Here is a 13,648-nt window from a genome sequence, read left to right as displayed (position 1 = left end):
GTTAAAGAAAAAAAGCCCACTTAAAATCAGGGTTTAAGAGGGTAAGTGCAATGTTTTTTTGGATGTGCAAAGCACGTCAAGCTTAGTTTAATAAGTGCAACGCTTTCTTATTATTCTGTCACACACCATTGCAAGCTCAGCAAAGCCATTGCCTCCATTAAATACTATATATATATATATTGTTTAATTTGTTTCGAAGAATATGTTCATATACTCTGAAAAGTACTGCATTTTAGTATATAGAATACTATTTCCACTATTAACTTTCATATTTAAAAACATAAAATACTTAATCATATATATATATATTTATATATTATGTAGAAAATAGAGTTTTTTTCCTAAATTCTTTCCCCTTGTCATTTTTGTTGTTTTTTTTTTAAATATGTACAAACCATCATTACTCACACATCCACTAAATATTTAATAAAAAACGAGTCAAATTTTTAACTTTTTGAATAAACAATAGAATAAACTTAAATGAAGTGCAGCAAGTGAAATTTATATAGTTCACAAATAAATTTTTGATATTTATCCTGAGATGAGTAATTTAATGAAAAGAACATATTGATCTATTAAATATAAATATAACAAAAAATGTGTTATGTTTTAATATATTTTTGTTACATATATCAAAAATTAACTGGATATCATACCAACTTCTACTATTGCACTGCACTTAAATTGATCTCATGAAAAATAAACTCACTATCATCATTCACTCAGTTGGCTATTGTGCCAATAATCCTCTTCTTCACTTTTTGTTTTTCTCCTTAATTTTGTTTTCCTCTCGCTTGTAACCTTTATATATATATATAACAGCACAGTGATGGAAGACAGAGTGAAGAAGAGAACTTTTATATATATATACATATAAAATATATATATATAAACTTATCTTTTCTCTGTATAGCGTTGACATGTAGAACAATAACTAACATCAAAGGCCCCTTGTTCACCTTCTCCATTTTGACTTTCCTCCATCCTTCTCCATTCTCTCTTCTCCACCACCACCAAACATCACCATGAACATCACAAGCACTCCCATAGACCTCACTCCCTCCTCCTCCACCCCTTCCTCCATGTTCGACTCCACCGGCAACATCGGCGGCTTCGGCTACGGCATCGGCATCTCCGTTGGCATCCTCCTTCTAATAACAACCATAACTCTAGCCTCCTACTTCTGCACTCGCTCCTCCACCACCTCTCCACCGACCACCACCTCTCGCCGGCGACCCACTTCTCCTACTGACACATCATCGGTGGCCGACATCGAATCCGGTATCGATGAAGCCACTCTTAGGAGCTATCCTAAGGTGACTTATTCAGAGGCCAAGCTTAAAGGGAAAAAAAGCTCAACAGAGACTTGTTGTTCAATTTGTTTAGCTGATTATAAAGATACTGATGTTCTCCGGTTGTTGCCGGAGTGCCGGCACTTGTTTCATCTAAAGTGTGTTGATCCTTGGCTGAGGCAGCATCCTACATGTCCTGTTTGCCGGACCTCGCCGGTGCCGTCACCCCTTCCGACGCCTCTTGCTGAGGTTGCACCATTGAGAGAGGTGTGATTGTATGTATATATATGATATATACCAATGTGGTGTGTACACATGCATCCCATGCATGTGCTCATCTTTTGTTTCATATATTTGGATCCAAAATTTTCAAAGCAATTCAATTAGATTCACTTTATTCCCTTTTTAATTTCTTATATATATATATGTGTGTGTGTGTGATTAAAATTTCTAGTTAGGAATATATGTGAAAAACTTAGATTTAAGATGGTTTAGGCCGACGAGACGGTGAAGTCTATACTGTGTTTAATTGTATTTGCAAAAATCTCTAGTTTTTAATTTTTTTACAAATTCAAAGTGTTATGAGTGTTAATATATATATTGATAAATATGGGTAAGTTACGAATCCAAGATTTAGGATGCATTCGAACTTTTAATTAAATTTTGATTTGAGAATGAGAGAAAATATTTATTTATTTTTTTATAGTGGTGATTAAGTACTAATAATTTTTATTTAGAAAAATTAATTATAACTCCTTGAAAGTTTTAAAATATTTTAGACAGACCACATTTGAATTTGTCAGATTGTACCTTTTTTTCTGACAGTTTACTTTTCAATTAATGCAGCTCACTCCGTCAATTTATTCTATCTTACAACATGTACTTCCCACTTAAAACTTTGAGTTTCCGTTTAAAATTATGTGTTTCTACTTAAAAACTAAGAAACAATTTTGTCAGCATCAATTACCTTTATGTCAATAAAGTCTGAAAAGTAACCTGACAGAAAAAAAAAGTCATCTGAGAATACTCAAAATCATAGGGTTTTTTGTAAATACCTTAACTTCAGAGGGATTATTTGTTCATTCCCCATTTTTATTTTAGTAAATTTTACTTAAATATAATTTATAGAAGAGAAAAATTAGTGAAACCCTCAAATTTTTGTATATGTTTGGATGGTGTGTTTATCTTTGATTATTCTCTTAATTAAAAATCATGCATATTAATTTGTTTTGTTTGTACCCAAACCGAAAGTAAAATAATTAATTCTACTTTATTAATGATAATGATGTAAGTTTGCATGATAATCAAAAAGTGTTTCGGAAGAAAGTTTAGATTGGTTCTCAATCTGATGATTGAAAAATGGGAACAAATTAATGACAAGTGTTTATGTTTGGGTGGATTGAATTGAAAGTGAGTTGTTAGAATGTAACTTTCATTGCAAATATGGCTTCTAATTTGTCTTTTTCCCTTTTGTTTTACTATGAAATCTTTGCAAAAATTATCTTATTTTTCAAACCAAAGCATCACATCAATGCAATTACTTAATTAGTTAATGTATATTTTAATTCACTATTTTAACTAGTAAAATAATAAATCAAACACCAAGAATAATCAAAAGAAGTTTGACAAAAACATTATTCATATAAAAAAGATAAATATAGAAAGCCAAGTTTATTTCAAATATATTATAAAAAAATTTAAAGGAATGTTTAGCTCAGGGACTCTATACCCACAACCAAACAAAATAGTAACTTATTTAGCAGTCTCAAGACTCTCAACATTGATCCAAGTGAATAGTCTTTTAATACGGACTAAATCAAATTTCCTAGTATTTCTTTATCTACTTATAAATGTCACTCATAATGAAAGATATTAACTCCGGATTTCAATTTATGAGTATTTCTAGTATTCACAAAAAAAAAAAAATTCATAATTTTGAGTATTTATATAGGATTTTTTTTCCTGACATGCTACTTTTCAGACATTCCAATATAAGAGTGGTTGATGTTGACAGGATTAGCTCTCAGTTTTTTAAGCAGAAGTACATAATTTTAAATAAGAACATCATATTTTAAGCCGAAACTCATAAAATTAAATTGGAATGTTGGATTATAAGTGAAAACTTATGTGATTATATGTAAATACACAATGTTAAACGAAAACTATAAATATTAAATGAAAAATACATATTGTAAGATAAAATAAACTGATAAAGTAAACTGCAGTGATAAAAAATGAAATTTACTTGAAAAAGTAAGTATGCTTAAAAAATTCAAATTGGGATGTTTTGAAACTATCAAGATTCAAGATTCATAATTTATTTTCCCATAAAACAAATAAATGGGTAAGCAAAACATTTATACTCCAGAAATAAGAAAACAAATAAAACTTTAAAATGAAATTCATAGTGCAAGGTCCCTATCCAATGAATGGTATGAATTATGACCGTTGCTTTATCCCCCCCAATAATTTTCAAATTCAAAGCCCCACCAAGACACCAACTTTATAGCCGTTAGCTCAACAAGAGCAAGAAGGAATTTTTTTAGTGAGAGTGAGAGTGAGAGAGAGAAAAAGAAGAGCTCAAATCAGAAGAAGAATAGCTTTTTCTCACTCTAGAATCATCTCTCTACCACGCCATTGCATTGCATTGCATTTGTGGTGGAGAAGCAGAGGAGGAGGAGGAGAAAAGTGATGAAAGGGGTGAAGGGGAGGCTTCTCAAGAAGCTCAAATACTTCTCAGATGAAGAGAAGGAGAATATCAAACCACCATTGCCAAAAAGGAAGGATCTTGGAGACAAGAACCAAGATCTGGAGGTGTTCCGGCGGCCGGACCTTAATTCTTCCACTCTTTTTGATCCCGGGTTGTTGGCTGCCTTCCAAGAAGCTTTGATGGACTATAAAGATGTAGTCTTGGATGACAGGGATGAAGAACAAGGAGTAGATGATATTGTTCCATTCATGGACTATAAAGTTAGAATCTTGGAGATTAGAGATAAAGGACAACAAGAAGATGTTTCACTGATGGACAATGAAGGCATAATCACCGATCTCAGGGATGATAAACAAACAGATGTTTCATTGATGGAGTATAAAGGTGGAATCTTTGATTTCATAGATGAAGGACTTGAAGGAGCTGATGTTTCATTGACGGAGAATAAAGATACAATCTTGGATGTCAGGGATGAAGAAGAAGAAGAAGGGGATGATGTTCCATTGATGGAATGTAAAGATACAATCTTGGATGTCAGGGATGAAGAAGAAGAAGGAGATGAAGTTCCATTGATGGAAGTCAAGGATGATGAACAAGAAGGAGATGGTATTTCATTGATGGAATTTGAGGAGAGGTGTCCTCCAGGATGGATGGGATCAGTGATTCTATACACTACAAGCCTGAGGGGGATAAGGAAAACATTTGAGGAATGCAGCAGTTTGAAGTTCTTGTTGAGGAGTTTGAAGGTGATGTTTTATGAGAGGGATGTGTCAATGCATATGGAGTTCAGGGAGGAGTTATGGAGGGTGCTCGGTGGGCGGGCGATACCGCCAAGGTTGTTCATCAAAGGGAGGTACATTGGAGGGGCTGATGAAGTGCTGGGATTGCATGAACAAGGGAAGTTGAGGACACTGTTGAAAGGATTGCCAGTGGATTGTTCTAATGGGGGTGTATGTGAGGAGTGTGGTGGGATGATGTTCTGGGTTTGTTCTTCTTGTCATGGGAGTAGGAAGAAGGTGATTGGGGATGAGGTTCTTCAATGTTTTCAGTGCAATGAGAATGGTCTGGTACTTTGCTCTCTTTGCTGCTGAAATTCTTTTCTTTTTTCTTTTTTTTGTGTGTGTGTGCATTCTTGAATTCTTATTTTATCTATTACCATTTTTTTGGGTAGAGGATTTTGTATGATTTAATTGTTAGATTAAATGTGGAAAAGATTTGGGTATGTGGACATGACAAAGGGGATTTGTCCTGTCAAATTTGTGTATGATATGTACAATTTGATTAAGGTTGTTATCCATCCTACAAGTGATTGATTTCTTCAAGCTTCATCATCCTCTTCATTTTGTTTAGATGATTTGATTTTAGATGATGATGTTCAATTGTTTCATTCAATATGTAGGGAATGATCTTTGATTGCTGCTGCTGTTATCCCACTTTTATAGTTTTTCTTCTGTTCTTTATTTTATTTTTGATGATTTGTTATTCTTTAAACTCTCATTTGTTGATTTGATATTGTCATACTTTTGTCCTTCATCTTGCATTAGGTTTGAGGAAGCATTTTCCATATGCAAGAGAGAACTTCTGGACATGATAATGGGATTGTAGCTATGTGACATTCAGATTCAACATAGAATCTTGGTAATCACTGATTTCACAGACATGATCAAAGACATTCGCTTAACCATGCCAATATTATAATATAAATTCAATCTGAGAATTGCAGCAAATCATAGAGGATGACCATAGTAACATTTACATCAAAGTTTAGGGATAAGCAGTAATTTCTGATGATTGATACAACATAGTACAGAAAATTGCAAGCATCATGCGCTAACATGTTAGTGTTAAATACATGACAACAGTGGCCGCAGATGCAGCGGCTACTAAACGATCAGTCTTAAGATACAATGTGAATATTACTAAACCCGTACTTATCAGCATAAACCAAGTTTAGACTTGAAAGTTACAACATGATGATACAAACTCAAATTGGACCAACAATTTGCAAGTTTCAACAGCTAATTGCGGAAGCCTGGGGTTGACGGTGCTCGTCGTCATAGTTTGTAGAGTGTGCTTCCTTGGGAATTTCTTGCTTGTTGCTGCTGGTGCTGCCATTCTGTGGGAGCTCACCAAGTTTGCCATCATTTAGATGATTTCCCTCCGAAACGTCCTGTTTGGGATCAGGTTGCAATTTGGTTTCTGCTTTTTTTTCTTTCTCTGCATTGTTGTTCCCTTCCCCTGTCTTCGGTTCTGGTATAACCGACTTAACTTTATTGCCTCCGTCTGGCTCATTGTTCAGCTTGTCATTTTCCTCTGTTTTCTTTTCAGCACCCTCTGGCTCATTGCTATGCTTAGTGGCATTTTCTTCAGGAACCCCCTTTTCAGCATAATTATTGGGTTTTTCTGCTGAATGCTGCTCAGCAGCAGCAGTAATGCCTGAATTTCCAACATCATTTGCAGCATCCATGGCCTCACCTACTTCTTTGGCTGCTTCAACAGATTTACCAGCATCCTTCATCTCCACATCAGCAGGCTCCTTGTCTTCTGCAATTTTGGAAGCATCCTCTAATGTAGGAGCCTCCATAGGAACTCCCTTTCCAGCATCATTTTTGTCTTTGTTCCCTTTCTTGGAGCTAGATTTCCTTTCCCTTTTCTTTGGAGAATCACCTTCCGCACTCCACGTTGCTTTGGCTTTTTCACTAATCCTGGCAGAGCGTCGAGGGGTGTCGCCTGTCAGCAGAACAAATTAAGGATGCAAAATAAGATTCATACATGTCAACTCAAGTTAGAAATAGTAGTTTCGGAAGAAAATGAAAGTAACCAGTTCCCCAGTCAAATTCAGATGCAGGGGGGTTTCCAGGATGGGAACGCAGGTACTGAGCCAGCAGTTTCTTGTTCTTGATTTCCTCACCCGTTGGCGCTATAAAAACCACTTCATTCCTTGTCGGAGTTCCACCCTTCTTTGGAGTAAACTGTAAATTGCAGACAAGTATAATATGATCACGCAAAGACAGAATATTTTTAATTTTTGCAAAATCACAAAACAGGTTATGAATTATGAATTCACAAGAAATAAATAATGAATGCTTCAAATTGCAGTTACTCCAGGACAAGAATTATTAGTACATTAAAAGGAAAAAAGCAACTTACAAGGAAAAAGGGCATTTTTATCATGTTACTTTACAATCAGAGCTACAGGCGCAGCACATGGTTGGCAACTCTTTTGACCTTTCCAGGATGGCACCTGGATATGATAAGAGCTTGTAGTCTCTCAGGCAACAGCCTTGGTAATGATGCCAATTGTATGTTAACAAGAGAAGTATTACTTTCCAAAAGATGCAATGACTAGTCTATTTGTGCAGCTCCACAGGCGATTCAAGTTAACTATAGCTATAATTTTTTTCTGAACTACTGCCTTTAACTGGCATGCTGATGAATTAAAAATAGTCAAAAATAAATCATGCAGAAAAAGTTTCTTTGCTTTATGTGGATCTAACATTTTTTTTTTTATATTTTCGTTTTTTCACCCACTCATCATCAATTTAATCAGTCTCTCACTGTTCAGGGAAAGTACCCTGCCCTTCTTAATTCAGAAAATAAATCAATATCAAATTTATATTTCAACCATCAAATTAGTATTACATAAAATTTTCATGTTGGAACGTGAAACCAGAACAAAAATGACAGAGTTGAACTTTAAAGAAGTGCCACTTCATTACTAAAACAGAATACAAAGACTGAAGTTTATGATTTATATTAGGGAGATAAGAGAAAGATGAGTATGCATAAAGACGCCCACAGATGAACCAGTACATTAGAAACATATTTATGTTGCCATTTAGCATAAGACAACATTGTATGGCAACAATGATTACTGGTAAAAGTTTTCTCAAAGTAAACAAACAAAAAACAATATAATAGAAAATTTCCAGCATAACAGGCAAATAAATTACTTGGGAGCATTTTCAAACATCAAAGCCTTATTCAAGAAGCATCTCAGGATTCAGGATAGGCAAAAAAGTAAAGGGGCAACGAAAAAACAAATACTACAGTTAATTAATTGCATAAAGAAGAGTAATGACCAGTGAGCAACAATCATCATAGACGCCATGTGACAACTACTTAATGGTACAGCTGTTGGTTAATAACAATTTGCAGAATTTCTTTAGCAAAACCAAAAATACTTGAAAGAGAACTCGATCCTTTCAAGATATGTTACTAGTAGAACAATAAATCCTTGAAACACAGGTTACTAGAAATTTGTATTACCAAAAACCCAAGACATCGAAAATAGCAAAGCAGGAGAGCACTCATATATATATGGTCAGACAAAAGATAAAAGCAGAACCACCAACTGTATAATCTTCCAAAATCACATTTTCAAACAGGAAAATCCCTCAATTAAGCAGTAAAATTGTGCTTTGAAAAATCATCAAATCTCGCATACCGCATTCAAGAATTTTTTCATCTAATACGTAGAATTAATATGGATATCTGGTCCAGGAAGTTCCATATTTTTCATATATAATACACCCGAAACCATTAAAGCTTTAGATGATAAGAATCATTAGATAAATTGAAGCATACTGCATTCTAAAGTCACTAGTAAAAACACTACTATGCTTTAACGAGTTCTCCTCGGCAAACATATATTGCATGTCAAAGGAACATAAGAAAATCAAAATATATGGTGTTTTTCAGCCATGGTAAACAAGTGCAGGAGCATCGGACTTTTGCGTTAAGACATCCACTGAAAAGGTATTTCCTTTGATACACCCTCTTGCACGAATATTAAGTTGTCAATGTTCAATAAATGCTAGAATAAGTGAATAACAAGTCGTAATGGATAGAAGTTTCAAGAAAAAAAAATTTTAAATATTAACAAATGACAAGAGTTTAAAAGAATTAAATGAGAATGAAGGTATTTTTTCCACAAGGATAATGGGGTATAAGTAGCAAGCTGATCATTTAACAGTTGGAACATCTCAAAGGTGATTTTTCAAGTGTGAGACTGGCGATACAGAGGAAAAGGTATGAAGTCTCATCAATCTTTTAAGTAATTTCCCAAAATCAGAAATTAGGATCCCTAATTTGGCTTCTTCCCAAAATTGCCCTTTTTAAAAACTAGTTAAATACATCCAACTCATGTTTAGCTGTGATAGTGGGATGGGAGGGGGTTTTGATTTTTATATTTGGAGTGGAGGATGCTAATGGCAGGATCTCAAATAAAGGGAGAGGTATAATCAATAGTTACAACAAAAGAAACATAAGCTATGCAATTAATAGCTAACGACAAAAATCCAGTAACCTTTTATAATAATGACAGTCCAAGAACAAAAAGGTGAGCTTCTGAATAATACCAAATCCTACTGGTCTCAGCTTGTAACACCTTTTTTGAATAAAAGCAATCTGAGTACATTTGATGCTAATGGGAAAGCTGCTATAAGTTTCAAACATCCAGCAAATGAAAATTGTGATAAAAATCTCTAGGAGTGTGATTTGACTATTCACACACTCGAAGTGTTGGAGATAATATTCACATTAATATAAATATATTTGCTTTTTTCTGAAACTGGGGTTTGATTAAAGATGCTGGCCACATCCTCACTTCATATAAGGGCACAGGCGGACATGCCGTTTCATGATTGATACTGTTTATATCACCAGCATCTTTTGCCTACCATGCAGGGAAAATTGCCTTGCCAGCAATAGAAAGTAGGGAAGCACAAACTTGAAGTAATACATTAACTAATGATGATCTTGCTGTTACAACAAATGATTGCCTTCTTAATGCATTTCTGACCATTCACCAAAGTAGGAAAAAACCCCATAATCACTAATACTTTCTCTGATTTTATAAAATAAAATTAATCAAAATAAATGACAAGTAATGGAAAAACCAAACCACCATCGAATTACTCTAGTGTTGAAAGATTGTTGAATGGAAAACAACTACAAGCTAATTAATTAGTTAAATGTGTCTTCTGGAACAAGTTGTCATTGGGCCTAAAGAAAGTGGAATTAGTTTTGAAAGGACAATGGCAGAGGACACATGAAGAATTTGTATCCATGCTGCACACCACTTCTCACATGAGAGAAAGGAAAGGAAATATAGGACAAAAAACATAGAAATGCAGAAGAAAAGTAAATTATAGATAGATTTAGAAGAGATGGATAGGAGAATCAGAGGCAGGGTACATGAACTATAATTTAATGCGCCATGACAACAACCATTATTTCAAGAGCAAACAGACACTTCTCAGGAAACCTTAATATCACTAACAAATTAACATAAGGTAGCAAATTGATATAAGAGCTACAGCTAAATTGTCAGGAAGTGGTCCATGCTGCATCTTCAAATATACCAAATATATGCATGATGCCCTATGCTTCCTTAGAAACTTTGAGGCCCTCTCTTCCATCCTATTAGACCGTCCCTGCCATCCACGCATTCACTTCTTGAGGAGGGATATCAAACCATTGTAGTGAAAAATATGTAGGGTTATTCACAAGTATTGCACTTATTCAAACATCCCACCACAGTAAACCACCAAAACTTCTCTTTACATCTTTTATATTCACATCCTTTACTATCAATTCCATTCATGACAATCACATCTTTCTTTCTTCATTTTGAGGACACTAACTTTAATATTCTCATCCGTTCATGCTGCTGCACTGTTAGTTTATGATGTATGGAAAACAGTCCCAAATGGCTATGTTGCATCAATCTTTCATTAAAGTAAATCTAATGTGACACGAGTATTGCATTTAAGTTCTGTTCTTTATTTTTTTATTGCCGCAAATACATCCAATTCTCATATTGGCTTGCTATAGACAAGTGTATACCTATAACCCAACATTTTCATGCCACAAACAAACATGTCTGTTCAGAAGATACCATTGAAAGACGTGTGTTGTGCTATTAGTTGATTCATGGTTAGGCCTTATGAGTCCCAGCATGGTGTCTACTCATCCAAGGTTATGGAGAGTTCAAAATCTCACTAAAGCTAAAATGTTGCTCTTTGTTGGATGGTCTCCTATCAAATAGTGCCAAGAAGAAGCAATTTTGATGATTATCATAAGAAAATAACACAATTAGCTGATCTGTCAAACATATCAGCTGTGTAACCTCAATTAAACATTAAGAGGTTGCTTTTGATTTTGGCTACGTATATAGGGCAGGGAAGGGAACCACCAGAGAGCATTTGGTTGGCCATCTCTAGCACTTGTTACCTATTCTTCATCCTTTTTAAGCATCTCCTCTTCTTACTTTCTACTCAGGTGGATCAATGAGCTCTTCTCTTCTCTTTCACATACAGTTCTTATATTTCAGGTTCAGTTTGACAGAGGAACAGAGTGCCTATTCTTTTACCCTTCTCTTTTGTACCAGGATGACTAAGAGCAACGCTTTGCTCAGATCTGAACCGAGCAATACTACCTTTCCTTCAACTTATTAACGACATCTAATTTAAAATGTATATATTAAAATTTTAAGCAAAACATGGAATTAATTGATGTATCATGCATTAATTTGAAAGAAGACATGAAAGCAAAAACAAAATTACAAACTTATAAAAATATAATTTTTAATCCCTTAGAAACAATAACGTTCCAAATTCATTATTATAGTTCTTCTTACTTTGCCCTATCTAATTGCAGAGAAACAAAGCCTACACCACAACTGAATGTCAAATGATGCAATATTCTCATCCAAAACCCTAATCCAAGCAAAGGCACACATCCTTGCCCTAATTAATTCCATGATTATAACCAAAAGCTCCAGAAACCCTAGAAACCAACCTAGAACCTCCAACAAACAAACACAACCAAGAACTCAAATCGAAGACCTTAATTGCATCCAAATGCCCACCAATTAGCTCAAACAAGAACAAAACTCCAAAAACGGGAAAATCAAACAGTAAAAGCAGGAATCAAACCGTCTTCTTCCAGCCAACAGGTGCAGGGAGCTCAACAGTAACGACCTCACTGACCTCCCTGTCCTTCTCCGCCAGTGAATAACTCCCAACCTCGCCGGCACTCGCCATCGCTCTCCGAGCTTCCTTTCGAGTTTCACTCTTCCCGCTCTTCAGATGAGCACGAAATGAAAACTTTTCGGTACGAACTCGAGTTGAGAAAAACAGAGAAAGAAAAAATAAAAAAAGGTTAACGGATTGGGTTTTTAAGGCTCCGAAACCCGACAAGACTCATCGAACATCCGCCGCATAACTACCTCGAGATCAGAACGTAACTCTATCTCGAGATTAGATGAACGGTGGATTTACGAGAACGTCGCTGGTTACCAGAGATTTCCAATGGATAGGGATGGAATCTGGCGCTTTATTCGAATCTATGTGACACGTGGCGAGTGCTGAGTGGACGCAGATGGAAATATCCGATTCGTCTCTTCTGAACCGTTTGATCCGATCAACGACGTAAAATGACCACCAAATGGACCTACGCCTACGTCGTCACGTGCCACACGTGCCTCGTGCATCACGTGAGTTGCGCGTGTTTTATTAAATTCATCCAGTTATATATACATTATATATTTAAAAATACCAACAATAGATAAATATCAATTCACCGCCAAAAGAGGGTGTAAATAAATAAATAAATCATTTTATGTAAGACGAGAGCAAAATGTTGTTGAGCTTACGAATGCGCTTCACATCTGTACCCATACGTGCCATCTAGTACAAAAAAACTACTACTTTCAAAAATAAAAAATAAAAAACAAAAATTAAAACACAAAATGTGAAATCTCTTTTCCGGCCATGAAGAAAAAGAACAAGCATAATAGGTGGTAAGGCATGAGGAATTTATGGATGTCCACCAGGCACAATGAATCAGAAACAAGTAATCAAGAACAGAGTGCAGCAATGGTGAATGATGCACACCATGCTGCACAGCTAAGATACATTCACTGAAGTTTTGGAGGTAGGACCTTTAGAAAAAAGTTTTTAAATGCAATGTATTCCATTTGTCCTAAAAAAAAATGGCAACAGTACCTCAAATCTTTGTTTGTTCCTGCTGTTTTGCTACCTCGCAGCAGAAAACTCCGATGAAGGAGATAAACATGTCGAATTTCAGCATCAGTTGATGTTTAAAAAATTGTTCTGATCTGCAAGAGCAGCATGTCAGTATTTGAATTCTCTGTGAGCTCTGTTAAAACAACACTTGGATTATTCACTAAATGTTGAATAAATATTGACAAGGCATTCGGCGGATCATGTGTATTATGTTTTTTTCCCTGTATTGAAGCCGGCATTGATGCTGATGACATCTGAAAGATATCAACATATTGAGCTTCAGTTTCAGCAGATAATGGAAAATTTTATAATCTGAATGAGAATTGCAAGGTTGTAGAAGCATGTAAGTAATCAAATGCTACACAGTAACTATAAAATTACTAAAACAAAAGATCATAGATTATTCACCTAAACAATGAACAAAGCGAGCTGTTTGATTGCCTCCGTACTCCATCCTCGGCTAATGACATGTTATAGTCATAAATATATTGAGATTTGACTTCAGTTTATAAGAAAAAATAACCTTTTACGATCTGCACGAGAATTACATTTAACATTGTTAACTCTGAAACCACAAAACAACAGAAAATAGCCACAGATTATTTACTCAGCAT

At 35.1% G+C, this 13,648-nt stretch overlaps 3 protein-coding genes across 3 annotated transcripts; 2 read left to right on the top strand and 1 right to left on the bottom strand.

Moving 5' to 3' along the window:
- Window positions 1–1,029: 1,029 nt before the first annotated feature.
- On the top strand, window positions 1,030–1,565 carry LOC120266872 (RING-H2 finger protein ATL70). Its single transcript, XM_039274519.1, has one exon. It carries the CDS (start codon window positions 1,083–1,085, stop codon window positions 1,563–1,565), a length of 483 nt encoding a protein of 160 aa, XP_039130453.1. The 5' UTR covers window positions 1,030–1,082.
- Window positions 1,566–3,851: 2,286 nt separating this feature from the next.
- LOC120266618 lies at window positions 3,852–5,324 on the top strand. Its single transcript, XM_039274262.1, has one exon. The coding sequence runs from the start codon at window positions 3,984–3,986 to the stop codon at window positions 5,091–5,093; it is 1,110 nt and encodes a 369-aa protein (XP_039130196.1). The 5' UTR covers window positions 3,852–3,983; the 3' UTR covers window positions 5,094–5,324.
- Window positions 5,325–5,734: 410 nt separating this feature from the next.
- Window positions 5,735–12,137, bottom strand: LOC120266760 (methyl-CpG-binding domain-containing protein 11-like). The gene is made up of 3 exons (XM_039274423.1): window positions 11,943–12,137; window positions 6,824–6,974; window positions 5,735–6,732 (listed from the first exon to the last, which is right to left on the bottom strand). The coding sequence occupies exons 1-3, from the start codon at window positions 12,048–12,050 to the stop codon at window positions 6,014–6,016; spliced, it is 978 nt and encodes a 325-aa protein (XP_039130357.1). The 5' UTR covers window positions 12,051–12,137; the 3' UTR covers window positions 5,735–6,013.
- Between the last annotated feature and the right edge of the window lie 1,511 nt (window positions 12,138–13,648).

This window comes from Dioscorea cayenensis, chromosome 8 (assembly GCF_009730915.1).
Source record: "Dioscorea cayenensis subsp. rotundata cultivar TDr96_F1 chromosome 8, TDr96_F1_v2_PseudoChromosome.rev07_lg8_w22 25.fasta, whole genome shotgun sequence".
NCBI lineage: Eukaryota > Viridiplantae > Streptophyta > Magnoliopsida > Dioscoreales > Dioscoreaceae > Dioscorea > Dioscorea cayenensis.
This window is presented reverse-complemented; position numbering and strand designations above follow the sequence as displayed.